General features: G+C 50.2%; 1 protein-coding gene and 1 pseudogene across 1 annotated transcript in view; one reads left to right on the plus strand and one right to left on the minus strand.

The window, feature by feature from the left end:
• The window catches only part of INPP5D (inositol polyphosphate-5-phosphatase D), a 131,171-nt gene that overhangs the window by 75,549 nt on the left and 29,044 nt on the right, over positions 1 to 26,578 (plus strand). Inside the window, exons 6-15 of the mRNA XM_004262575.3 lie at positions 2,725 to 2,812; positions 7,322 to 7,402; positions 7,553 to 7,624; positions 9,138 to 9,261; positions 16,563 to 16,669; positions 18,561 to 18,663; positions 20,922 to 21,118; positions 21,528 to 21,645; positions 25,012 to 25,108; positions 25,653 to 25,791. Of these exons, the coding sequence (XP_004262623.1) occupies positions 2,725 to 2,812; positions 7,322 to 7,402; positions 7,553 to 7,624; positions 9,138 to 9,261; positions 16,563 to 16,669; positions 18,561 to 18,663; positions 20,922 to 21,118; positions 21,528 to 21,645; positions 25,012 to 25,108; positions 25,653 to 25,791 (1,126 nt within the window). The remainder of the gene's footprint in view (positions 1 to 2,724; positions 2,813 to 7,321; positions 7,403 to 7,552; positions 7,625 to 9,137; positions 9,262 to 16,562; positions 16,670 to 18,560; positions 18,664 to 20,921; positions 21,119 to 21,527; positions 21,646 to 25,011; positions 25,109 to 25,652; positions 25,792 to 26,578) is intronic.
• Positions 8,269 to 9,015, minus strand: LOC105747822 (calmodulin-binding transcription activator 1-like; annotated as a pseudogene).

Here is a 26,578-nt window from a genome sequence, read left to right on the forward strand (position 1 = left end):
GTATCCCTCCTTAATAATACAATATGTGTCAATGTAAAACCAATTACACTTAACAGGGAAACATTAAAATCATCCCATTAAACATTTTAATAAAAGAAAAAGAGATGTCCGTCATCACCTGATTATTTAATACTGTATGAGAAATTTTTGCTAAAGCAAAGAGAAAAAGAAGCAAAAAATCAGAGAAGAAAAAATTAAGAAAACAACAAAGTATCAGAATGTTCCTTCTGAGTCTGGAGTTCCTGGTTGGGAGACACTGGATGTGCTAGCTGGAAACCGAATGGGAATCTTGGGGAAATTAACCATCTCTCTGAGACCAAGGTGGGAGGAGCCTCTCCTTCTGGGAGGGCTCCTTCAGGGGGCCTAGGCCCCTTCTGGGCTGTGTCTGGGGTCTGACCTGCCTGAGGACTGCAGCCCTCCCTGTCTTTGCTCCCCGTCTTCCCTTGAGCTGGTGACCTGAAGCTGAGACAAGCTTCCCAGGGACCCTGCTGATGCTAACTTCCCGGGACAAATCCTTTCTGTATGATAAGACCAGTTCTTAAGTCTTCCAACTCAAGTCCCTATGTGTCTTTGGTCATTCTGACCCTAACCAACCCCTCCAGACACGTCTGAGAGCCAGATTTCTCAAAATTTTACCAAGGTTAGAAATACAGAGATAACAGCATTATTCTTAGAAAAATCCTAAAGATTCAGTTTGTGATATGTACTTGTGTTTTTAAAATAACAGTTTTAAAAAGGAGAACAATGAGGGAGATCTATTTGATGGTAAAGCATGTTCTGAATTAGTGCTTTAGAATTTCTTTCTTTTTTTTTTTTTTGGCCTAGAATTCTTTTACGAAATGACAGTTTAAACAGAATACCACTATGTTAACAGAGTAGCGCAGTCGGAGGTGGGAAAGAAACTGAGAACCCTGTCTGCCTGGCGCTTCCCTCCCCCTCCCCAGGCCAGTTACCTCCCCCCACCCCATCCTTGGCCCCCAGAGGCGTCCCAAGGATGGCCAGTCAAAGCCAGTAGGCTACAACACCATCCTTGCAATGGTGAGATGTGTCAATCTATGAACATGACATTGCCTAGTACATATGAGGCACTCCAGAGTTTTCGCTGAATGAATGATATGAATTCTGAAAATAAATCCTATCATATTTAAGATGAGCTTGTGCAATGATCTAGCCCAAAAGAACTGTGGAAAAAAGAGTAAGTGCAGTTGAGTGAAAATGAATAGCAACATGGAAAAAGGTGAACTTATTTCCACCACATATTTTTTTTAATTCCAGATAAAGTAAGGAACTAAAAAGATATAACAACAACCCCCCAAAACCCTGTTTATAACATAACTTTTAAAAGAGTGAGAAACCAATTTAAAGTGAGCTACTAATTGCTCACGAGTAAATGCTGATAAATTTTTAACTAAGGTAAGCAAAAAAATTTCCAAGGAAAAGGTGAAAAATAGAGCAATAAAAAACTATAAAGCACTTTATAATGAAATCCAGCCTACTTAGGGTGAAAACAACAGAATGGGGGGAAAAAAAAACTTACAACATCTAGATTAAATAAAAAGCAAAGCAATAAGTAGGAGTTTATACCAATGTATAAAAATACCAGCAAAATTCCCAACAGAAGACCAACAATGGACATGAACAGTTTATAGGAAGAGAAATACAATAGAAACCAACCAGATAGAAAAATGCTTAGACATTAAAGATATGCAAATCAATTCATCAGTATTAAAATGCACTGTTATGCCCACTAAAAGAGAGAGAGAGGAGAATAACAGAATTCAGATAGCACAAAGGCTGAGCAGGCTGGAACAGTGGCCAAGGCCACCGTCACTCAAAGGCTTAATGATGATATTGATCAAGAGCCATAATCTCTGGTTATCTTAAGACTGTAATTGAAAATAAGTAAAGAAGAGCTATATGAACAAAGCTGTTCACAGCAGCCTTTATTTATAATCACCAAGATCTCAAAATAACCCAAATATCTAGCAATTGATTTTGGTACCTTTAATTGATAGAATATTTTGAAACCACTAGGAATGTTGAATGTGTAAAAACATGAAGTTTTTGATGAAATAATAGATGAAAAATAGAACTCAAAATTGTCTGCCCACCCTGCCCAAAACAATGGGAAAATAGAAAAAGATGAGAAGGGAATGAAGGATCAATAAAGCCCTGGTACTGGAATTGTCAGCGTACTAGACAATGACAGATCTCTCTGGGCATCCACCTTAGCTGCTCAGAGGAGATGTGAACCAGAAAGCACAGACTGCCCGCACGCGAAGCACCAAATTAAAATGCAGATTCCAGACCAAGTCAGGTTGGGGCCCAGACATTTGAGTTTTTAACACTCGATGAGGGTGTGCTTCTTACAAACGCTAAAGTTTGGGAACCATGGACGACTAAATTATTTCTAAGTAGTTTTGTGATGCTAGATTCAGATTTTCTACAGGCTTCGTAGTTGAGTGTGGCTAAACAAAGGTGAATCAGGTTTACGCATCACGGCTCCAGTTTGGTCCTGGTCAGGACGGAAGGGGTGGGGGGTTCTCAGGAGATGGACCAGTACCGGCAGGCCTGGATCTTTGCCCGGGCTTGTCCTTCTGGGGAGGATCCCTGCCTTTGCCAGAGTGGGTGTGACCACGCAGCATCTCCAGCTGGAGCCTGTGTGTGTGATGCCTCACTGGGTCCTCACTAATCCTTGACCTTCACCCTGTCCCCTACCCCCAGCGAAGTCACCCGGACCCTCCCTACCCTGGAATCTCTGCAGAGACTGTTTGACCAGCAGCTCTCCCCCAGCCTGCGTCCACGGCCTCAGGTAAAGACTTTGGGATTGGACAGATGAGATTGATAAAACCAGTGGGGCAGGGGTGGGGGGTCGGATGGGGCATGGGGAGAAGAGGTAACCAATGTCCCGAGGGCTCAGAAGGAAGCACCGCCTTTGTTGGACCCCCAGAGTATAAGGGGGCTGGGGAGCCTCAGCACCCTGACCCCCCGCCCCCGCTGGATTTTGATTTGAGGAATAAAGATTTCAAATTACGCAACCGCCAGCAGAACTCCTTATTAGTGCTGAATAAGGAGGCAAGGCAGGACCTTTTCCCACCATTTCTCATCAGAAACTGAAAAAAACATGAGGTGCCTAAATGCTTGATCCCTCCTCATGCCCCAGGAAGAGCAGGTGAAGGCAGGCCCCCCGCCAGACACACACACACACACACACACACACACACACACGCACGCACGCACACGCACATGCACACACATATGCGTGCTCACAGCCTGGCAGGGGGCCAAGGCCAAGTTGTCTGTGTCACAGAAGGTGTCCTCGGCAAAGGTAAAAACAAGCACAGATAGGACTTCCAGAGAAAGCACTTGCAAGGGACAAGAGTTTAAAAATGTTTAAAAAGCAAACCCTTCCAAGCACAATTAAGTAAAAGCAACCAAATTTTTTAAGTGGGAAGAGGATTTTAAAAGCCCGTTTTACTGAAGAGGGACTGGGAATAGCTGGGATGCCCTGGAAAAGATGTTAGTGAACACCTCATGAGTAACTGGAAAATGACCTGCAAAGCAGGGAGACCTCTTCTTGCCTCTCAGACAGGAAAATTTGATTGGTGAAGCCAGGACTTGGCTCTAACATGAGGGTCAGGGACTCACAGCTGAGAGTGGAAATGGCTTTCCTAAAAGGCACTTTAACCGTCTGCATGAAAATGTTTAATGCCCGGAGTCCTTCAAGTAAGCCATTCCACCTGCAGGCAGCTGCCGTAGGGTCTACGTGTTTGCATAGAGATGTTGACAGAAATGTTTATCACAGCTTTGTCTCTAAAAACAGAAACGCTGGAAACACAAACAGAGAGAGAAAGGGTTAAAGTATGATGCAGAATTCTGTTCTAAGGTGGATGCACTGACTCCAAGGCATACCGCTGAATGAAAAAAGCAAACGGTAGAACAATATATAAACTAGGATGTAAGTCTACGCGTGGAAATCGCACCAGAAGTGTTTATACCCGAAGGGCTACTCTGTTCACGTGGAATTGGGCCAGAGGGGCCTGGGTCAGGGGAGACTTCAGGTTTGCCCAAATGGTTTTTCGGAGTTTTTTTTTTTTACTGAGAAAATTTGTGTTCTATTTGTACAACTTAAAATTCATCAGGATAAAAAAAAACAACAACAACAACGTAATTTTGCTTTCCTTGAAGTGAATGCTGGGTTAATTTCCGGGAAAGTAAAAGCAAATCTAGACAAAACAGAGACCCTACCAGACACTAAAATTTAAATCGTTTGAATACAAGACCACACACCCAAGTCTTTGAAGTAGGATTGGACGAGGGAGAAGCTTCCAGAGAGAAAAGCTGGTAACAGCCACGCCCCAGCATGATGCCCTGCGTGCAGAGGCCAAAGTGTTTGCATTCGGTGGCAGGACAGAGTAGCGATGGGATGGGAGGTGGCGTCAGGATTTAGAGGAAGGGTTCTGGCTGCCACCCTCCAGTCTGAGACCCTGACTTGTCAAGAAAAGCAGACAACGTCTTGATGCCTCCAGAAATTCACAAATGGAAGAGGGAGTTCCGAGGCTGCCTGAGGTAGAGGAAAGAACCCTGGCCTCTGGATCAAAAACACCCAAGTTCAGTATCTAACTCACCTCCCTCCCGCCTGCCCCGTCCTTAGTTGCCTTATCTGAGAAATGGGCATTGTCATATCTGCCACTGCAGGGGTATATGAGGGAGTAAATGAAATTGCTTGGGTGAGACATCTGGCCATGGTAGCCTCTTACCAACACTAGGCCCTTTCCGTTAGGTAGGCAAGATAAGATGGGGACCCCTGCGCGACATTTATTTGAGAACTGCTGGGAGGTGCAAAATGCAACATTATCAAAATGACTGCTGGTCCGAAGTTTGGGGAGAGCCCTGGGTCTGCCCTATGTAAGAACAGAGAGTCGTTAACCTTGGAGCCCACATCCTCCGAAGTTGAACTGAAAAGCTAAGTGCAGTAACCAGGTCAGCTTCTACAAACCCACAGGTGGCCCTCAGACCAATTCGCCCACAACCTCAACGCTAGTGACATTTGGGGCCGGATCTTCTTTTGCTGTGTGGGACTGTTCTGTGCATTGTACGATGTTAACACATGCTGGCCTCTACCCACTAGATGCCATTAGAATCCCCCAATTTTCACAACCCAAAATGTTCCAGACATTGTCAAATGACCCCAGAGGGCAAAATCTGTACCAGCTGAGACCCACAGGGCGAGATCTACATTCAAATCTCAGGTCAATACCAGCTTTGTGACCTTGAACAAGTGACTCACCACTCTGACTCAGTTTCCCCATCTGCAAACCAAGGACTAGAAGAGTCAATACATCTTAAACACGCTGCGCATAGCATACGAACCCATCACATGGTCATATGTATTCTGCCTAACGAGGCAGTAGAGGCTAAGCTCCAGCGTTCTTCTAATACCTTTTGTTCCAAGAACTAACTCCCACTTGGTTGGTAGCTTCATTTATACTTTGTACGTCTTTACCAAACCTGCCCCAAAAGACATAGATTCGAAGAGAGAGTGGGGAAGACACCATCCTACCACCAGGTGATGGGCCGGGTAGTAAGCAGGCGATCTCCAGTGTCTGAAGGAGGATGAGGGGGTTTGAATCTGCCATCTTTTCAACTCTTTATGAGAAAAACACCCCTAAAACAAGGGATCCTGTAGTCTCCCACCTGCTGTCCTGCTCCATTCTTACCTGCATCTCAGCTCCACTCTTTTGAGCCCTCCTGCTGACCAATAATAACTGAAGACTGATTGAGAGCTTTGTCGAGGAGCAAGGGCCAAACCAAGAAGAATTAGAGAAAGTTGTGACAGAGAGTAACTGCCACGATGATGGCGGTGATGGCTGTGCTGGAGGTGGCCGTAGCGGCAGTACTGCTGATGGTCAGAAGTGACGGTGATTGGTGACGGCAGAAGGAGAGAGCTAAAGCGGCTGCTGGGAAACTGAGGTCAAAAGCCTCTGTAGGGACTTCCCTGGGGGTCCAGTGGGTAAGACTCCGCGCTCCCAATGCAGGGGGCCTGAGTTCCATCCCTGGTCAGGGAACTAGACGCCACGTGCCGCAACTAAGAGTGTGCAGGCGGCAACGAAGATCCTGCGTGTGGCAACTAAGACCCCGGTGCAGCCAAAATAAATAAATAAAAATAAATCTTTAAATAATAATAATACTTATTAAAAAAAAAAAAAAAGCCTGTGTAACCTGGCTGACTTATTCAGGAAGGGGTGGGGTAAAGGGACATCTCCTCATCGGTGACAACCCTCATTCCACTCTGCTTGGTGTTCAAGATTGTCAAGTCTGGTGTTCTTGTCCTAGTGGAGGGCGGGGATGGTGCCCTTTTAACTCTACATCTCCAGCACCTTGGGAACGTGTCTGGCACAGAATAGGTGCTTTGTAAGTATTTGTTCTGTGAATAAATGCTTGAGACCGTGGACTTGGTGCCAAGCAGACATGGTTTCCTGACCTGCTGTGCCGTTACTAGCTGTGTGACTTCTGACAGGTAACTTCAGCTCTCTGGGCCTCAGGCATGCATTGAACAACTTTACCGAGCATCTTCACCGGCCAAGCACCAATGTCACAGCACCGGACACACTTCTCACGGTCCCAATTCTCACAGTGTTTACATTCTAGCAGGGGAGATACACAAAGAGCAAATAAACAATCGTGGTGATTGGTATGAAACGAAGCAGGGTGATCTAGTAGAGATGATTTTAGCTCGTGTGATCAGGAAAGACCTCTCTGTGGCTCTGAGACCTGAATGACAAGGAAGTGGCCTTCTCAGGTGACCTCCATGTTTCTAGGGATTCCTCAGAAAGTGTAGCTCAAGGCCAAGGGCAGATCAGAAGTGAGGATGAGCGTGGCTGGGGCTGAGGGGTGGATCATACAGAGTCTTTAAGAGTTTGGATCATTTCCTCTCAGTGGTGGGAAGCAGCTGGACCAGGGGGTTTCGAGCCGGGGACGGCCGTGTTTCGGAAGTCGAGCCAGGAGCACCGATGCAGTACACGTAGGAGGGTGGAAAGGTTATAATCGAGGACAGGCCTCGGTTTTGTTTAAGCAACTGAGAAGCACCAGGGAAGAAGCAGGTTTAGAGGGAAGAAGAAAGGAAGATGCATTTTTTGGTCATCATAATTTTGAGACGGTTGTACATATCTCTGATTTCCTTGTCTTCAAAGGGGGACAATAATCCTACTTGTGGGGTTGTTAGGGAGATGAACCAAGATGAAGCATGGAAAGCGCTCAGCCTGACGCCTCTCAGCGGCTGGCACTCAGCATGCCGTCCTTATTTGCTCTCATGTACCAGGTGCCTGGTGAGGCCAATCCGATCAACATGGTGGCCAAGCTCAGCCAACTGACAAGTCTCCTGTCTTCTATTGAAGATAAGGTATGTGGGGGACCCTGCAGCTTCCCTGGACTTCTCTATGGCCCCCTCTTAGCTTGGAGAATGCCCAGGTACCCCTGTGACTCTGTCCCAACCTGTACTGCCTTCCCTTCCCCTCCCAGCCTGAAGGGCCCCGTGCGTTTCTGCCCACAGGTCAAGGCCTTGCTGCATGAGGGTCCCGAGTCTTCCCACTGGCGTTCCCTTATCCCACCAGTCACCTTTGAGGTAAGTGGCTGTGGACTTGTGCTTCACAGGAGGGGGCTGGGGGCGGTTCTGGTCCCTGGGGAAGGGGGGCTTTTGATGGACCACCAGTCCTTCCTCAGGAGGGAGCCCAATGGCTGGGCTGAGATTGACGGTCAGCGGAACCAGCTCCCTGGGAAGATGATTAAACCTTAGAATGGGTGCCCAGATGAACCTGTGGAGCCTTCGCCATGGGGAGGCTCCCAAGGAAGGAGCTTCTCATGGGCCCAAGATGCCAAAACTTCTTCCTTCTCCAAATGGGGGCAGTGAGTGTCATCAAACAGAGGGCCTCCCCGAACTGGCTGGAAAATAGTGCCTCAAGGAGGGACTGGGGGGAAAAAAGTGATTCCTGTGACTTCCCCGAAAGTGACTGAGTTAGAATCTCCAGGCCCAGAAATTTGTTTTTCTTTTCGTTTTTTTTTTTTTTTTTTTTTTTTTTATCGCTCAAAGGGGTATCTCTATTTGAGGAAATCAACGTGTGACACTTTTGAGAGATGAAATGTTACAGCTTGTACACCAAAATCAAAAAATGAAAAATTAAAAAATGAAACGGTTACCAAGGTAATGCAGGTCAGGGGATCAAAGGTGAAGGGTCACACATTATTAAAAAATCCAGAAGGACGGCTGCATCATGATCTCTCATTAGTGTTCCAACGGTGCCTCTCTGGGTAAACTTGAACATTTCGGCAGACATTCAAGCAGCTTTTTCGGTAAAAAGATTTTTACATGACTGTTGCTATTCCCATGATCATCTTCTATAGGTGGCGCGGTGTTGAGAACATAGTAGGCGCGAGCTCCGCGGAATACACTTTGGGAACCGCCCTTCCGGCTTGTTTTCAGCAGCCATTTCCCCCCCGCGTGCGCATCCTCCTCCGCGCGACCGGGACCACGAGCGCGCTGTTTTCTTCTTTTTTTTTTGCGCAGCACTGGTTCCACATTCAGAAACAGGACAGGATGCCCACCCCCAAATCCTTCCTAGCCCTGATGACAATTCGATTTTAAGATGTATTTCCATCTTCTGAACATGCCTAGGCAATTGTCTTTTTCCTAATTATTATCAGTGAATGTTCACTTATTGGTTGTAACGAGGCCCAGGAGCATAAATCTGTTACTAAAATCCTTTGTGGAAGTAGATGACACATCAGATTAATGAGTGTTGCCACATTCAGCTGTGAATAAACCATCTTCCAGTCGTTCATCCGTTCCCTTCACCAGACCTGGCGGAATAGCTGATGTGCACACGGTGGACAAGCTGGGCTCCTCCCACGTTTCAGGGACTCTCGCGAGCTGCCCGTGGAAACTCCCTCCGCGGCAGGGAGGCTCAGAAACAGAAGCCAAGTGGTCCCGTGCGGGAGGGACACCAGAGCTGGACACATGGCCAAGGGCTGCCCAGTCGTATCGACAAGGGATCACGGACTGGCACTGTGAAAGCACAGAGAAGGGATAACCAAAATCTCCTCTGCCCCTCCCCTCCTTCCCCCCCACCTCCTTTTCACAGGTGAAGTCAGAATCTCTGGGGATTCCTCAGAAACTGCAGCTCAAAGTCGATGTTGAATCTGGGAAACTGATAATTAAGAAGTCCAAGGACGGTTCTGAGGACAAGTTCTACAGCCACAAGAAAAGTAAGGCCCCCTCATGTCTGTAAAGCTCTCATTCTGCTAGTGCCCTTACTGTGGCCGCTCAGCAGCAGGCTGCTGGAAAAGTAAGTCCTGCCAGGCACCTTCCACCCTCTGCTGGGGTACCCACCAACCCTCAGCCTGCCTGTGGGAACCCCCAGTCATAAGGCTCCCCTCTCGTGCCCCCTCTACCTTGAGGCCTGCCCTGTACGCTCCACCTGCTTCCTCCCACCCTGGGGAAATGAGCTCATACTTGGCCCAGGGTGGCGGTTCCACGTGTGTTCATGCTCTTCCCTGCTAGGAGCCACACTGACACGTGTGGTCATCATTATGCCTGGTTCAGGCCCTGCTGGCCAAATCAGGCTGCAACTCTAGGGTAGCACAGACAGAGAAACAGTTTAGCATGGCATTAAAGTCATGAGCTCTGTCTGAATTCACATCCCAGCTCAGCCACTTAGCACCAGTGTGACCTTGCATGCGACACTTAACCTTCCTGGGCCTCCGTTTCCTCATCTGTAAAATGAGGATGATAAGACTCATGTGAATGGATCTACGTGTAAGGCTCCTTAGGAAAACCTAGCACATAGGAGCCAACTCTGGGCAACTGAGGCTTTGCATCTCAAACAAACTCATCAGTAAAATGGAAAGTGTTCACACGCCAAAAACTTATAGAGAAGCTGCTGTGGGCCAGGCACTGGGGATCCAGGGCAAGCAGGATGGTCGGAGACTCTGTCCACGTGGAATTTACATTCCAATGCATTGAGTGGCCAATAAGTATGTCAATATGATGATTTCAGCCACTACTGAGTGCTCCGAAGAAGGCCACAGGTTGGATGGAGAATAACTGGGGAGGGGGCGGGGAGGCAGTTTTAGAGGCAGAGTCTAGAATTGGCAGCCTTGATAGTGAGAATGGCAAGTGACAGCCTGCAGTGTGGCCAAGGTCAGGGGGAGAGAAAGGCTACACAGAGGCTCCCAGGGGAGGGAGCCCTGGGGGACAGCAGGGCTTTGGGCAACAACCGAACAGAGTGGGGGAAGATGCTCAGATGTGCCCCTGGCATCACTGGGCTCGGAGGCTGGCCTGCCAGGGAGGGGGCAGCTCCAAGCCTCAGTTTCTCCATCTGTACAAGGCGGGGAGCCTATGTATCGTCACATGATATTTTCTGAGCCACATTTCCTTACTTGATCTCATTTTATCCTCACCTGGCCGACAGGTTCCCTGAGATACTTGGTAAGGGCTATGGACTCTCCCCTCAAGTTTCACACAGCAGTTTGTATTCCAACCCCTGAAGACAAAGCCCCTCTGGTCTGTAAACAGTATTTTTTATTCTGCAGGGGCTCAAAATTTGCTTAGTAGCATATAATTAGGGATACCAGATTAGCAAATAAAAATACAGGATGCCCAGTTAAACTCAAATTTCAGATAAACAATGAAAAAGCTTTAGTGTAAGTATGTCCCGTGCAATACGTGGAACATACTTATAGTGAAAAGGTACGCCTTTTTCTGTAAAGGAATCCCAGTCATCCTGTATTTTATCTGGCAGTTCCAGGCATGATCAGTATCTTTTGTTCTGAATAAAGTAGTGTGAGAAGAGAAAGAACAGAGAAGGAGAAACCAGAAAACATCAAAGTAGAGAGTAAAGGTAAACATTCTTTCATGAAACTTGTGTTGTAGTTATACATACACATGCACACACACATAGAAATTATATGCATGTGGTCACCATGTAAAATCTTTTTCCTGCTGTCTGGAAGCAGAGGACTCTCCTCTGGTTCTGTTAGAAGCCTGACTTGTGGGATGGAATGTTCTGGAGGCAGGTTCTGGTTGGAGACCGTGACTGATGGCTGGTGTTGAAAAGTTGGGAAAATCCCGCTGCTCTAGCCTTGCCAAGCAGATGCCTGTAGGGAGTGTGGGCTGTGCTTCCATGCTGTCTGCCCACTGTCATTTAGCCCATGAGTTGGAGTGGCCTTCAGATATTGTCCTGGGTCACCACCACCCACTCTGAAGCTCTCGCCAGCAGAGATGGCAAATGGGAGCAGGTCACAGCACATCCCACAGGGGACTCTAGGGGACATGACATGAGCCACAGCCTCGCCCCATCAAGAACACTGGCCTGAGCTGTCTATTCAGATGGTGGATACTTGGCCTGACAGCCAAGCCCTGCAGATACCACTCGTCACCCCTAGAACCTCCTAGGGCTGGACATCCAGGCGGGACGGGAAGGGGATTGTGTGTTCAGCACCAACTCGATGTCAGACACTATGCTGGGAACAGCAGGACAGAGGATAAGAGCACACATGGGCTCCGGGGCTAGACGTCCCAGGTTCAAATCTAGGCTCTAACACTTGCTGGCTGTATCATGTTGGCCTAGTTGCTTAACTGCTCTGTACCTCCATTTTCTCATCTGTGAAATGGGAATAATAGGCTTGTCATGAGTAGACGAGCTAATGCCTGTAAAAGTACATCCCATGAGCCCAGAGGCAGCACTGACCCCACGGCAAAGTGTCCAGGTAGAGGCCATGGGGGCTGCCCCACAGGGGCCTGCCCTGCCCTGCAACCTCCTGCTCCTGAGTCCCACCTGGGCTGTGGCACGAAGGTCCAAGGGATACTCTCAGGGCAGCAGGGGGGATGGAATTCTGGGGACCAGCCCTGTGCAGGAGGTGGGGTGCAGAAAGGAGAAGAGTGGTGTTAGGAGCACAGGGAGGTGTTAGAAGCCCAGCCTTGAGTCCCAGGTCAGCCACTTGTGACCTTGGTCTAGTGCCCTCTCTCTGTCCTCAGTTTATTATTCTGTCAAATAGGTATAATAGCGTCCTGTAGGGCTGCCGTGAGTCTTCAGTAAGTAAACATCAAAGTCCACAGTGTCTAGCGTCTAGTAGATGCTCAAATAATTGGCTGCTACCACCACCATCATCATATAATTGTCCCTCCAAGGCAGCTTTGAGGAAGGTAGAATCGAGCAGTGAGGAGGACGACGGATCAGGAAACGAAGTCCCTGGACACTGGAGTGTGACAAGCTGTCATATTCACGCAGAGTTCGATCGCAGTGCCGGGGCAGGACCGCTCCGTCCACTGCCAACTTGGGCAGGAGAGCTGGGGACTTATTGGGGGTGTGAGCGGGGGAGGGCTGTTGAAAGTGACGGGCTTAGAACCATACTTTCCTCTTAACGGCCACAGAGTCTGACTTACAACTGAAAGGAATGGACCCAGCTTTGACAAAATGAAACAGAAACCAACAATGAGTAAGGAGATTGTCAGAGAGTGCCTGACGGCTCTAAAAACTTGAGGTTTCTGGACTGAAAGAAATGCTCCTCAGGATTCTGAGGAGCACTGTGAATTCTTGTCAGTTAATTCAATGCACATTTTTCTTTTGAGCATCTTCCGTGGGCCAGCCCTGAGTTATATAGCCCTCCCTCAAAGAACCTGCGGTTCAGGAGGGAAAGCTGACGTGTGCGCATGTATTAGAATGTGGGTCAGATGTGAGGTTAGCCCTGGGGGAGGACTGAGGAGCGCTGTGTGGGGCTGTGCGGGGAAGCTTCACACCACAGAGGTGGCTCTGCCTGGGGCTTCGGAGGATGAAGAAATCACCGGGCCTTGGTGACCCGGGGTGTGTTCTAAGTGCAGTGAGCCGCTGTTTGGAGGTTTCAGGCAGGGCAATGGTGTGATCCCCTCTAAAATGAACTCTGGCTGCTGTGCTGAGAATAAACGGTGGCAGGGGCAAGCAGAGCCAGGGAGACCAATTAAAGGGCTGTGACAGTGGCTGGCAAGAGGTGGTGGTGGCTTGAGATGGGGAAAGATAGGCAGGTTGGGAACGTTGTGGAGGTAGAACTGCTCAGACCGGCTAATGGAGGAGATGGAGAGGGGCAAGGGAAGAGGAACCGAAATGATTCTATGTAACTAAGTATGGGAACAAGTGGGCCACTTACTGACCCTGCCACTGACACTAATATTAGTATTAATAATACTAATTCTGAGCAAGCAAGATGTCACGTCCCAGGGGCAGCCACACAGTCCTACAAAGAGAAGGAAAACCAGAGATTCGGAGGGAGGGAGACATAGCCTAAGAGCAGCAGATTTGGAGAAGCTGGGCGTTCCAGTTGGCAGCAGTAGGAGTCTGTGACTGCCTCTGACACGGCTGAGGGGACTTCTGAGAGCAGGGGCCCCCCACGATTTCCCTGGAGTGAGACTTCAGCTCAGGATGGTGGCTGAACACACACACGATTGTCAGTTCCCTTCCTAAAGGCAAAACTGACAGGGACAGAGAAAACAGGAGGGCAGGTAACGGCAACACAATTCTGAATGCTGAAAAGCAGATGGATAATGAGAACCAATGTATAGGAACCAAAAAAGCTAAATTTTAAGTATGGCATAGGGAAAGTTGAGATGCCTGACATGCCACAGAACCACAAAGGGCATAGGAGTCAATAGCAACCGGGGCCCCTGGAGTGAGGGTGAAGCTGGGGTTACAGACAGCAGGATTGGATGAAAATCTTTTTTAAAGAGTTAGACCCACCAGATCCCTGTCCATGCCACACAGCTGGTGGCTACCCCTCACACATTAGGCAGAAGACCTGAGGTTCATTCTCTGGAGGAGGTAAGGGAGTGGGAGACACCAGCGTTACTTCTGAACGCTGAGACGCCAGCCTTCACCCCTGCCCAGCTCGGGATGCTGCCAGCCAGGCCCACACCCTGCAGGCAGGCAGTTGGAAGATTCTTCCTGGACCACATGACCAGCCCAGGAACAAAAATCTAAAGACACTGCCATGAAGAGGTTCCCCACAAGTCAACCCATGAGACCACCCAGTGGAGAAACCCTGCTGGACAGTCCCCCACTGGCACTGTGGGGATCCACAGCGAAGGACCACCAGACAGTGGAGAGAAGCCTGGAATAGGAAACAATGAGACTCAAGGCAGAAGTAAGGAAAAAAGACAAAAAACGTGCAGGAAACAAATTATGACAGTTAAAAGAAATTGGACCAGGAAACAAGAACAGAATGCTACTGAAGGAACACTCCGAGAACAAAATAAAAATGAGGAAAAAGGAGAAGGAAGGGAACAGGAGATTAGTAAGGAAAAATAAAAACATTATAGCAGAATCTTTTTTCAGAAATTTTAAAAATAAAAACTCAAAGGAAGGGTGGAAAGATAAAGTTGAGGAAAGCTCCCAGAAGGTAGAACAAAAGGACAAAGTGAGGAGACATAGGAGAGAAGGGATTTTTGAAAATTAGAAGACCAGTCCAGGAGGTCCAATACCAATATAATGAGAGTCAGTAAGAGAAGACCGGGAAACAGTGAGAAAAAGCATTAAAGAAACAATTCAAGAGAAGTTCTCAGGACTAAACAGTTTCCAGACTGAAAATGGCCCACCGAGTGTCCAGCACACTCTGAGGCACATGCAACGTTGGAAAGTCTCATAACACTGGATTCTAAGAAAAGATCCTAAAATCTTCAAAGCAAAAGATAGATTATAGCCTGGGTCAGGGGTCCGCAAGACCATGTCCAGGTACAGTGAGTGATTCTCCAGGAGGACTCCCAGGACTCAGTGTAGAGTCATATAGCTGTGGTTTATTACAGTGAAAGGACACAGCACAGTCAGCAAAGGGAAAATGTGCCTGGGGTGAAGTCTAGGAGAGACCAGGCACAAGCTTCCAGAAGTCCTTTCCCTGTGGGGGTCGCGCAGGACGTGCTTAATTCCTCCCTTGATGAGTTGTGACAACACGTGTGAGATGTCATCTACCAGGGATGCTTGTTAGGGACTCAGAATCCCAGCATGTTACTGGAGGCTGGTCATGTAGGCACCTTCTGCCTGGTACACACCCAGACTCCCAGGAGGAAAACAAATATTCAGTGTAAACCACACTGTTGGTACAAACATCACAGGCACAGTGAGTTGCTCTTAGTTCTGGGGATGCTGGGAACCCTCCCCAAATCCAAGGTCCTAGATGCCACCCAAGGGCCACCTTCAAGCCGGCTTTCCAAGGATAGCAGTCAGGCTTGCCATGTGAACTCTTCTGCATACAGATGGATCAGAATGATGTTTTATTTCTCAGCAGCAATGCTGCAAACTAGAAAGGATGGAGCAAGTCTCCAGAGTCCTGAGGAGAATTATTCCTGACTTAGAGTTGTGTCAGTGAAGCGTGAGGGTAGAGTTTTCAGACATGCGAAGCTTCCAAAAATGTATCACCCCATCCCTTCTTTCTTGGAAAGCTACTAGAGATGTTGCTTTACCAAAATGAAGGCATAAACTGAGGAAGAGGATGACATGGGATCCAGTACAAGAGAGACAGAGGTGAATGGATTTCCCAGATGATGGAGAAGGAAGGCCCTAAAGTAACGGCTCTGCATCAGGCCTAGAGGTCACCAGTCTGGAGAAGAGAAGGCCCAGAGGCTCTGGGAGAGGCTCCCTCAGGATGATGAAACTGATGAAAGTGATTGACCACACGGAAAAGAGAGTTACAAACTGAGAGAGTTAGGACCACTGAAAAAAGTATGGCAATTATTAACTCCAGGAAAAACAGAAAGTTGTGTAGGAAAAAGAAAGCCGTCAGGGCTTGTCTGTCAAGAGCATTCCCATAATAACAAACACTGAATGCTTATCTGGCCAAAATGATGATATAATTATTAGAAGGATGATGGAGGGACAGGGGGAGGGGAATGGTGAGGTGGGGGAACAGGTTGTAAATGTGAAAGAGAGCTAAACCTTCATCTTCTATAGTGGGAAGTCAATATGTAATAGGAAGTACCTAAGACTGAAACACCAGGAAGTAGCAATATAAGCATCGTATTTAGAGTCATGAAGTAAAATTCCAAAAGAATCCACTAAAAGAATTGATAGTGGTTGCCTCTAGGGAGCTGGACATTGGAGGGAGGTGGGGTTGGGGAGTGCAATTGTTCGTAAAAATCTTGTAGAACAATTTGAGTCTTTTAGTCGTTGATAGAAGTGAAAATATTTAATTTTTCATTTAGATATAAATTCAAAAGCACAAGAGGGAAGGGAGGAAGAGAAAGGAAGGAAAAGAGATAGGGAGGAGGAGAGAGAGAGAGAAGGAAGGAAGAGAGGGAGGGAGCTGAAAAGATGGACAGTCACACTGTCTCTGCTCCGGCCAGGCCACCCTTCCTGTTCCAGGCACCACCCTTCCCAGCCATGAACTCCTCCCTGTAAGAGGAGCAAGGATCTGGGAGACCAGGCACAGATCTGGGGCTCACCCTGGACACGGAAAAGTCAGGATTGTTGATGGTCAAGTGCCAGAGTGTAGCGGAGGCTCTACATATTGGGTGATGATGAGAAAGATGAACTTTCATCCCTCTTCAGTCCTGCAGCTCATCAAATCTCAGAAGTTTCTGAACAAGTTGGTGATTTTGGTGGAAACAGAGAAGGAGAAGACCCTGCGGAAGGAATATGTTTTTGCTGACTCCAAAGTAAGTGACGACAAACCACTAAGATGGGCCAAGAGGGGAGTGAGGGATGCACAATTTCTGAGGCTTGCTGTGTGCCTGGAAGTCGGCACCATGGGCTCACTCAGCTCTCACAACCCATTTCCCACCTGGGAAAGCCAAGCGCAGGAAGCTGAGGGGGTGCGTTCCAGGCCAGCTGGGATTCAAGCATCACAGCTCCATCCTCTCCCTTTGCTACCACGCCTGCCCCTGAGAGAGTGCATCCTTTATCACCCATGTCTTACTAGGCCTGAGCCCCACTGGGGGGCTTTGAACTTCGCCGGGATGCACCCGGAGGCCCTCAGGGGCACCCCAGATTTAGATCTGAGTCTCAACCAGCGCTCCCTCCATTTCTACACTTTGCCCCACTCTGCAGAAGTGAGAGTCCCTGCCAGGCCTGGCTGCTGGGCTAAGAGGTGGGTGGGCAGATGGAGAAACTTGGGATCTGGGCGTTGTGGTGGGCCTCTGTACAGACAGTGTCTCTGTGACCTTATCCCTCACTTCAGACATGCCAACAAGGGGCTGAAACCCACCCTTGCGGCCCTGCTGTTTATCCTGCAGTGTACGACTCGGATGAGACAGGGCACAGAGTGCTCCCAGCACGTGAGGTGTTGGCTGACCGTGTCAGCACCATGGCAGAGGGACAGAGCTTCTATCATAGGCTCACAGGGACAGCCCCATCGAGTGCCGGGACCCACCTCTTTCTACCTGTGTGGCAGGGGTGGGCTGCTGGGAGGCCAATGGGGGGGTCCAGGGGTGCCCAGAACTTGCTGAGAGGGTGAAAAGGACTGGGAGGAATGATAGAGAAGGAACTGGGAAAAACAAGGAAGTGGGGGCCAGACAGGTGGGGGGAGGCAGAAACCTGGCTGGGCAGCGTGCTGGGCACGTGGGCAGAGGTCCAAAGCCCAGTTCCACTCATTGCCGCAAGTTCAGAAGGATGAGGCGCTGAATATTGAGCCATTTGTAACTAAAAGCAGGTTTCCGTAAAGACAGCCATCACAGTTCTTCGTGAGCTGCTTTCTACGGAGGGAACTTGGATTTGCCATTAGATTGAATCATGTGAAATTGTCAAACGTTGGTAATTTCATATGGTGCAGCCTGAACCTTGGGGGCATGCTTGTTTGGTCACCCTGCCCTATTGAACTGTAAGCTACGAGAGGGCCGCGTCTACTTTGTGCCCTACTGTGTACCCAGGACAACTAAACGAAGACTGTTAAGAAGGCTACGACAGCCTTTGTGTGTTCTTTCCTTTTTAATTCGTTTCTTTGATTAAATTTTCTTTCATTACGTAAGTAATCTAATTCTCATTAGTGAAAAAGTATACAGATAAACAAAAAGTTTAAAATAGAAACAGCCCTATACCACTAGTAATCCTCGGACTCTATCTTTCAGGATGGTTTTTGTTTGTGTTTTTTTAACACAAATGCAGTGGTGCTGTTCATAGTGTTTTGTCAACTGGTTTTTCATACTAAACAAGGTATCTTGACCGTCTACCCTTGTTGATGAAGTACTTCTGCCCCCCAATTTTTAAAACCTGTGGTCTTCTAGCATATGGATGACCCATAATACAGTTAGTAATTCATCTCTTAAGACCGGACAAGAAGGTTCCTAATATTTTCTGCTGCAGTCCCCACGATGTAGTCGGGTCTTCGAACAGTCCCTGATTCTTTCCTTAGTCAGGTCCTTGCAGTGGAAGGGCTGGGTCAGAGAGAAGCCGCTCTCTTAAGACCTCGGACACGTATTTCCAGATGGCTCTCCTGGAAGTCCACACTGATCTGCGCTCCCCTCAGTTTTCTCGAAGCTGACCAGTCCTTTGAAAGTAGCATGTGCAGGGAGGCAGAGGCCTGTCTGAGTCTGTCTGCCCTTCAATCCCTAGAAGAGAGAAGGCTTCTGCCAGCTCCTCCAGCAGATGAAGAACAAGCACTCCGAGCAGCCGGAGCCCGACATGATCACCATCTTCATCGGCACCTGGAACATGGGTGGGTCCACATGCCACCCCGCCTCCAGGCACCTCCCCTGGGGTTCTGCTTTGCTGCCTCAAGCATCCTTGCCTGCCTCCCCCCCACCCCCAGTCCCGAGACCTGGGTACCCATCCTGAGACAAGGGGTAAGAGAAACAAGCCTTGGGATTCTCATACCCCAAGTGCAGCTGAAATGGGTTACGTTGCTTGTCGAAACTGGAAAGTCTGAATATATGGGTGAAGAGGCTCTTGGGCACCTGCCAGCCTGGGGCAGCTTGCCAAGGGGCTTCAGTCCTGGAAGGAAGAGCTCCCTTTTTGATTTGGGCTGCCAGGTTTATTGAGCAAGAAAGAGAAAGAGAGATGATGCCTAGTTGAATTTGAATTTCCTATAAACAACAAATTATTTTTTAGTAGAGGTGTTTAGCTAGAAATAAATACATACTAAATATATATTATGCTAAATATATATACTATATATATTTACATACTAATATATACTAAGTATATATCATATACTAAATATGTAAATATATTATACTGAATATAAATTATACTAGATAATTATTTAGTATAACTATTTGGCTAGAGGTAAGTGCAAATATACACCAAACATGCATTGTACTAAACATACACAGTATATACTTAGATGCTAATACAAATTTTTATACTAATATGAATTACACCAAATAATTATTTGGTGTAAATATTCAGCTAGAAATTTTAAAAAATTAAGTAGATACAGAACATCTAGTTAATTTAAATTTTAGACAAACAGTTATTGCATGGGACATACTTATTCTAAAAATTATCCATTGTTTATCTGAAATTTGAATTTGACTGGGCCTCTGTCTCGCCTCCTTTTGTCTGGAGCAGAGTCAGGACCACCTCCCAATGCAGCACAGTGTCACCCAGCATCCCCCCGGGAGGAAGAGGCTGAGCAGAAGCCCTTCGTGGAGGGGGAGGGGGACAGTCCGAAATAGAAACGCAACATGGGACTCCTGGCCTGTCGCTTGGTGGAGGATGGGCTGGCGTTCCAGGAGGGAAGTCAGGAGAGCTGCCCACCCCGATTCCACCAGACCCAGCCTCCCCAGACCTTCACGCCCAGAGATTCCAGGGGCCACGGCAGCGCTGAAGTAGAACCCTTGCCCAGTTCCTGTATCCTTCTCTCCCCACCAGTGTTTCTTACTGGCCACCTGATTTCCTCAGCTCTCACACTTGGGGGTTCATGCACGTGGGCACCGGCCCCTTCCCGTTTTTCCCTCTGCGAGCCTGGACGTCTTAGGTTTGGCTGGGCACGGTTCAGGCCGTCCAGGCGCACAACTGCAGGGGGTGCCCTTCACACGGCATGGAAGGAGCTGGCCAGGGCCCTGCTTCACCAGGGCAGCATGCGAGGGTCTCCCCAAGCAGAGACCACCAGGCCCCAGGGTTTGTGCTCCCATCCTGAGCCACAGTGGGAGCAGAGCTCGGCGGCAGTCAGGTCACTCCAGTTCTTGGATTCTAGGCACTTGTGAACCAAGAAAGTTATCTCTTTGAGAAAAGAGTTTACTCAACCTCCAAGGGCATCTTGAGGGAAATAAATCCTTATCATCATTTCTTTATTGAGCTGTTTCAGCTCAGCTTTTGAAATGGCACTAGGTGGGCCTCCGTGCTCTTCCATTTCTCTGGCTAACTCCCGCACATCTCTTGGTTTTCGGCTGAGACCTCTCTTGTGCAGTGAAGGCACTGTTGTTTCCTAACCATGGGTTAGAAGCCTCCGTGCTAAACTTGTCAGCCTACAGCGTTCTCTCACCACCAGTGGAATGTAAACTCCTCGAGGCCCGTGTCTCAGTTATCACTAAAGCCCCAGAGACTAGGACAGTGTCTGACATCTTGTGCTACTAGTTCAAGTTACAGAATCTTCAGGTGTTTCTAGTTTTGAAACTTAACTTTATCTTTACAAAGAAATGTAACTGAGGGAACTACCTGGCAGTCTCGTGGTTGGGACCCCACACCTTCACTGCTGAGGGCCCGGGTTCAATCCCTGGTCAGGGAACTAAGATCCCGCAAGCTGTGCAGCACAACCAAAAAAAAAAAAAACTAAAAGAAAAAGAAAAGTAACTGAGTTCTCACCCTCCCTCACATCCTGGGGGATGATAGTACCTAGTTCTTGAAGGTATATTTCGCTGGGGGAACTGAATGGTTTCCAGTGACTGTGTGAACCTCTCCCACCCCCCACGTCTGTTTTGAATTGTCCCGATGTACCTCTGACTCACTTGGTGTTGGGTTTTGCTGTTGAAGGTAACGCCCCCCCTCCCAAGAAGATCACGTCCTGGTTTCTCTCCAAGGGGCAGGGAAAGACGCGGGATGACTCTGCTGATTACATCCCCCATGACATTTACGTGATCGGCACCCAGGAGGACCCCCTGGGAGAGAAGGAGTGGCTGGAGATACTCAAACATTCCCTGCAAGAAATCACCAGCATGACTTTTAAAACAGTGAGCAGTGGCCACAGTCCTGGGTGGGACTCTGGGGCAGTGGGCTGGGCAAATCCAGGAGCATCTCAGAAGCAAGAATGTGCTCAGTGGGCCCCCCCGCTTCCAGGGCCAGAGAGGGGCACCTGTATCCAGAAATTAATGGGGTCCGTGAGCATTGCTCATCACTGGGGTCCCCCCCTTCCCTGCCTGAGCTTGTAGGTCATCTTTACTTCATCGAAATCTCATCAGTGCCGGCTCTCATCTCCAAGACCCTTTGTCTCATCTGTGAGGCATCCTTAGGAGTCCCCCAAAGTGTAGGGACTACAGACAGGGCGCCCCACACCTGGGGCGAGGGATGGGTGTGACTCTCTTGCTCTGGGGTCAAGCACTGTGTCCTGGCCCAGGGTCACAGCCTTGTCCTCCCCGCCAGGTCGCCATCCACACCCTCTGGAACATCCGCATAGCGGTGCTGGCCAAGCCGGAGCACGAGAACAGGATTAGCCATGTCTGCACCAACAACGTGAAGACGGGCATCGCCAACACGCTGGGTGAGCGGGGTGGGGGGGGGGTGAGCGGGGGGCCGCGTTCCACGTAAGCTCGCTCCAGCCGACGCTCGCGTGTCCATCCCACCTGGGATGGGCGGTCCTCCTGGCCTAAACGTGCTCGGGGTCTACACCAGTGCTTCTGGGGCTCTGGCAGAATGTGGGTTCTGACTCAGTACATCTCAGGAGGAGCCCGACATTCTGTGTTTCCAACGAGCTCCCAGGTGGTGTCAGCACTGCGAGCGCACGGACCTTACCTCGAGTGTCACGGACCGAGGACAGGGGTTGACAGACATGCTGTGAAGGGCCAGGTAGTAAGTATTTTAGGCTCTTCAGTCCATGTGCAACTCCTCAGCCCTGCTGCTGACACAAGAGAGTAGCCACAGACAGCAGGAACATGAGTGAGCGCAGCCGTGTTCTAGAAAACTGTGTTTACAAGCAAGTCATAGGTTCAGTTTGGCCACAGACTGTAGGTTATGATCCCTGGTCTAGATCTAGACAGACTCAGGTTGGAGGTGGAGACACTGGTATCAGCTGAGCCTGTGGGGACCAGTCGCAGTGCTTCAGAGAACTGAAAACAGCAGAGGGCTGCATGCCTGTGAGTGTGAGTGTGTGTGTGTGTGTGTGAGAGAGAGTATGTGTGTGTGTGTGTATGTGTGTGTGTGTGTCTGTCAGTCTGTGTGAATCTGTCTGTGTGTGTGTGTGTGTGAGTCTGTGTGTGTGTGAGTCTGTCACTGTGTGTGAGTCTGTCAGTCTGTGTGAGTCTGTCAGTGTGTGCGTGTGTGAGTCTGTCGGTCTGTGTGTGTCAGTCTGTCAGTCAGTGTGTGACGGTGAGTGCGTGAGGGCAGGTGCACCCACCCAGGGGCCGTGGGTGGAGCTGAGGGTGAGGCCAGTGGTTTCTGGTGGCTGGTGTCAAGGACAGGACAGAGCCCCAGAGGTAAGAGGAAATAGCATAACTGCTGCAGTTGAACGTGAAAAGCCCTCTCAGCCTTTCTGCTGACAGACCGCAAGCTGCCCGCGTCCACGCCCACCCGCCCCCCTTCCTTCCTGTGGCAGCGGCCCTGCTCTGAAGCACATGCCCTCTGCTGCCCAGGAACCTCCTCTAGTCCTCGATCCTCGGCTGCCTGGGCTGCCCGCCCCCTCCCACCAGCCCTTCCCCAGCCTGCACCGCGCTCCGACCGCCCGACACAAGGCCGGCCTCCCCCCGGCCGCTGCCCCAGCCCTGGTTCCCGGGACGGAGCCGAGTGTGCCCCCAGCCCCCCGGCACGGCGCTGGGCCTGGGCTCCTGACCACCGCACGCGGCGGCCTGCTCCCACGGACAGACGGGCGGCGGGACGCTTGCGGGAGGGAGCGGCGGCAAAGCGCGTGTGGCGGGGACTAGAGCAGATCCAAGTACTACCTGAGACGGCGTCCAGGGGCCTCTGACAGGGGGGCCTTGGGACCCAAGTCCGAGGGCAGAGGAAGGGTCCTCGTGGGAGGGGTGTTCCACGCAGGGGGAGCAGCGAAGCCAAGGCCCCGTGGTCCCTGGGCTCAGCTCTAGTGGGTGATGGGACAAGGCCAGAGAAGGAGGCAGGAGTCCTGGGCAGTCGGAGGGCAGCTTGGAGGTGGAGGAGTTCCCCTGTACCAATGCCCCCCCGCCTCCCCTCCCCCGTCTCCTGGGGCTGGTCTCCCTCCTTACCTCCCCCAGAATGGCTCCCAGCCATGGTCAGCACAGGGCAGGAGCTCAGTGAGTGCTGGCTGACCGGCGGAAGATCTAAGACCTCCTGGAGAGCTAAGACCTTGTACCCTGTGCAAGGCCGTGTGCTACATGCTTTCCGGCTATTACTTAATACAGGCGCCCTGTGTGGGCAGGGACTGTCATTAGCCCCATTCGCAGACAGGGCTCTGGAGGTTACAGTGATGTTCCCTAACCTGTCCGAGGCCCTGTGACAAGGAAGTGGTGGGCAGGGATTTAAACCCAGGCGGCACCGCAGGGTGGGGAGAAAGCTGAGAGGAGGGGCCTCCTGGGGGCGAGGGGAGCAGGGCAGGGTGGGGGTCGGCGGAGTGGGGGGGGGCAGGAGGCCTGGCCTGGCTGGGCCACTGGCTGGGCTGTGGCTCCCCTGAGTCCCAAGGGGCAGAGCCGGGTGATCTCCAGGGCCCTTTTGCTACCCAGCCCAGACAGAATGTCAGCCACCTGGGTGGTTTTAAATTTTGAGTACCAAATTCAAAACAGGAAAAGGAAACAAGGGAAGTCGATTTTAATAATATATCTTATCAAGCCTCATACGTTCAAAATATTACCATTTCAATAGGTATTCAATATAAAAATTTATGATATATTTTACAGTCTGTCTTCCTTACCGAGGCTTACAATTCCGATGTGTCTTTTACACGTTTACATCTCAGTCTGGACCTGTACATCTCAACTGCTCAGTACGTACGGCTCACAGATGCCGTGATGGGTGGAGCAGGTTCCCAGACTTAGGCATGTGTCAGAACCACCTAGAGCAGGGTTGGCAGACTTTTCCTCCAAAAGGCCAGAGAGTAAATATTTCAAACTTTGCAGGTCATGCAGTCTGTGTCATAATTACTGGATTCTGTCTAGGGGCATAACTGTGTTCCAATAAGACGTTAGTTATAGACGCTGAAATTTGAATTTCATACAATTTTAATGTGTCACAAAATATTCTTCTTTTGATTTTTTCCCCAAATGTTTAAAAACATAAAAACCATTCTCAGCTGGTGGTGGGTCAGTGTCTGCCTAACCCCTGTCCTAGAGAGGACTTGCTAGACATGGATTACTGGCTCCCACTTCTGAAGCTCTGATTCAGCAGGTCCAGGGCGGGGCCTGAGACGTGTGCTCCCAGCAAGTTCCCAGGTGGTGCTGATGCTGTTCTGGGGAACATACTCTGAGGACCACTGGTCTCAGTGTGGGTTTTGGTCTCTCCAGGAAGCTGGAGTTAGCTGGTCACCACCCGCTGCCCCCCAGCCCTGGTCTCCTCCTTCTGAATCTCCTTCTCAAGGTTTCTGGTTCCTTTTAATGGTCCTGCTTGGGCATGTGGAGAAACTAACACCCCACCCCCCCCCACACTTAGAGGGAGATGCCAGGATGAGTTAACACCAGTAGCCTCCTCCCTCAGCCCTGCCGAGAACCCCAAGGTTGCTGGCTGCTCATCCCATTTTCCTGTTGTCCTGGAGGAATCTCGCCCCCCAGTCCCTACCACCTGTCCCATCTCCCACCCCAGTTGAAGCTGTTCTGCTCTCTTCCTTGGCCTCCACTTTCCCGCAGCGGCTCTCTCCCTCCTGACCAATGACGTTGCTTCACCTTGATTTCCCCCCACTTGGCAACTTTCCCTGTTTGATGCTCTGACTTCTCCCTCCCCCTCCCTTTAGGGAACAAGGGAGCCGTGGGGGTATCGTTCATGTTCAATGGAACCTCCTTGGGGTTTGTCAACAGCCACCTGACTTCCGGAAGCGAAAAGAAACTCAGGTAATGGAGCTCATGCCCCAGGAGCAGGGGTTGGGGTTATTTGCCCAGACAGACCTCAAACCCTAAACACCATAAGGACGGCTCAGCCCTCGGCTGGGACCCTGTCCGGTCGGCCTCTAAGGGCTTTTCCCGTGTTCTCATCAAAGGCAAGTACAGCTACGTCCACGTGTGGCTGAATCTTGCCTAAAGGACGGAACAGACGTTTCCTCGTGTCGCTAACCCAGCAGACACCTAAACGACACTCCGTTTCTCAAGGGAAAACCTCATCCGGGGCGCCCTTACAGATGGGCATTTTGCCTGTTGGTGGCCCAGCCATGCAGACGGCCATCTAGAAGACTGATGATTCCGAGTCCCTGCGGAGCGGATGCTCCCAGGGCCCCGCCCTGCGTTCCCAGTTCAGCCCAGGGGCTGCATAAGCGTGGTTTGCTGCCACAGGGCTGGAGATTTCAGTCTCACTCCCCGACGTGTCCCCTCTGACTTCCTGGCACGGGCAGCAGGGAACCGATGCCCCCGTGCTAAGCTGGCTGCTTTCTTGTTTAATTAGGCGAAACCAAAACTATATGAACATTCTCCGGTTTCTGGCTCTGGGAGACAAGAAGCTGAGCTCCTTTAACATCACTCACCGCTTCACCCACCTCTTCTGGCTCGGGGATCTCAACTACCGCGTGGAGCTGCCCACCTGGGTGAGGGGCCGTCCTCCTGGGGCTGGGGATGCGCAGGACAGAGGCTCCTTGCATTAGCTCAGGGCAGAGGGTCAGGGAGACACACAACCGAGCTGGGCCAAGGCAGCTACTCCTCCGGGACTCGACACTGGTCCCATTACGGAGCCGCTGCCTTTCTTTACGGCTGGCCTCTGCTCACGCCTACCTGCCACATAACTGTCCTGGCCACCCCACCTCACCACCTGTCTGACGCTCTGGTCCTCAGGCTAACCAGCAGTGGCCCCTCGACTTGCCAGTCCCAGATCCCCAGGAAAGGCTGAATGCAGAGACCAGCTCCATTTTCTCCCCAAATCATGGGTCACCGGGCAGCCTGAGGAAGGCATTCCTGAAGTTGGATGCCCATCCAATGAGCAGCAGTCAGAGGGGCCACATGGCACAGATGGCCTTGCTCACTCAGGGAGGGCAAAAGATTCCCTGCAAAGGGAGTGGGCAGGCATGGCCCCTGGACACGCCTGGAGCGAGACTCAGTTGCTCCTGAAAGATGGGGCAGAGGCCAGGCATGGGAGGAGAACCGTCTGCCCCTTGTGTACCAGGAATACTTTGGCACTGCTGTCTGTGAGGGGAGAGGGGACGGCAGAAATGGACCTGATTTTATAGGGGAGAGAGGCTCCTGGAGCACAAGCGGCCTGAGAAAATGGCTTGGGTCGGTTACAGGCCTCTGCCAGTTGGGATTGAACTCCCCTCCCAGATGTTTTCCCAGCCCTCCCACATCCCTCGGCCTCCTCGGCCTGTCGCTGCCACAGCGGCT

Source organism: Orcinus orca, chromosome 7, assembly GCF_937001465.1.
Source record: "Orcinus orca chromosome 7, mOrcOrc1.1, whole genome shotgun sequence".
Lineage (NCBI taxonomy): Eukaryota > Metazoa > Chordata > Mammalia > Artiodactyla > Delphinidae > Orcinus > Orcinus orca.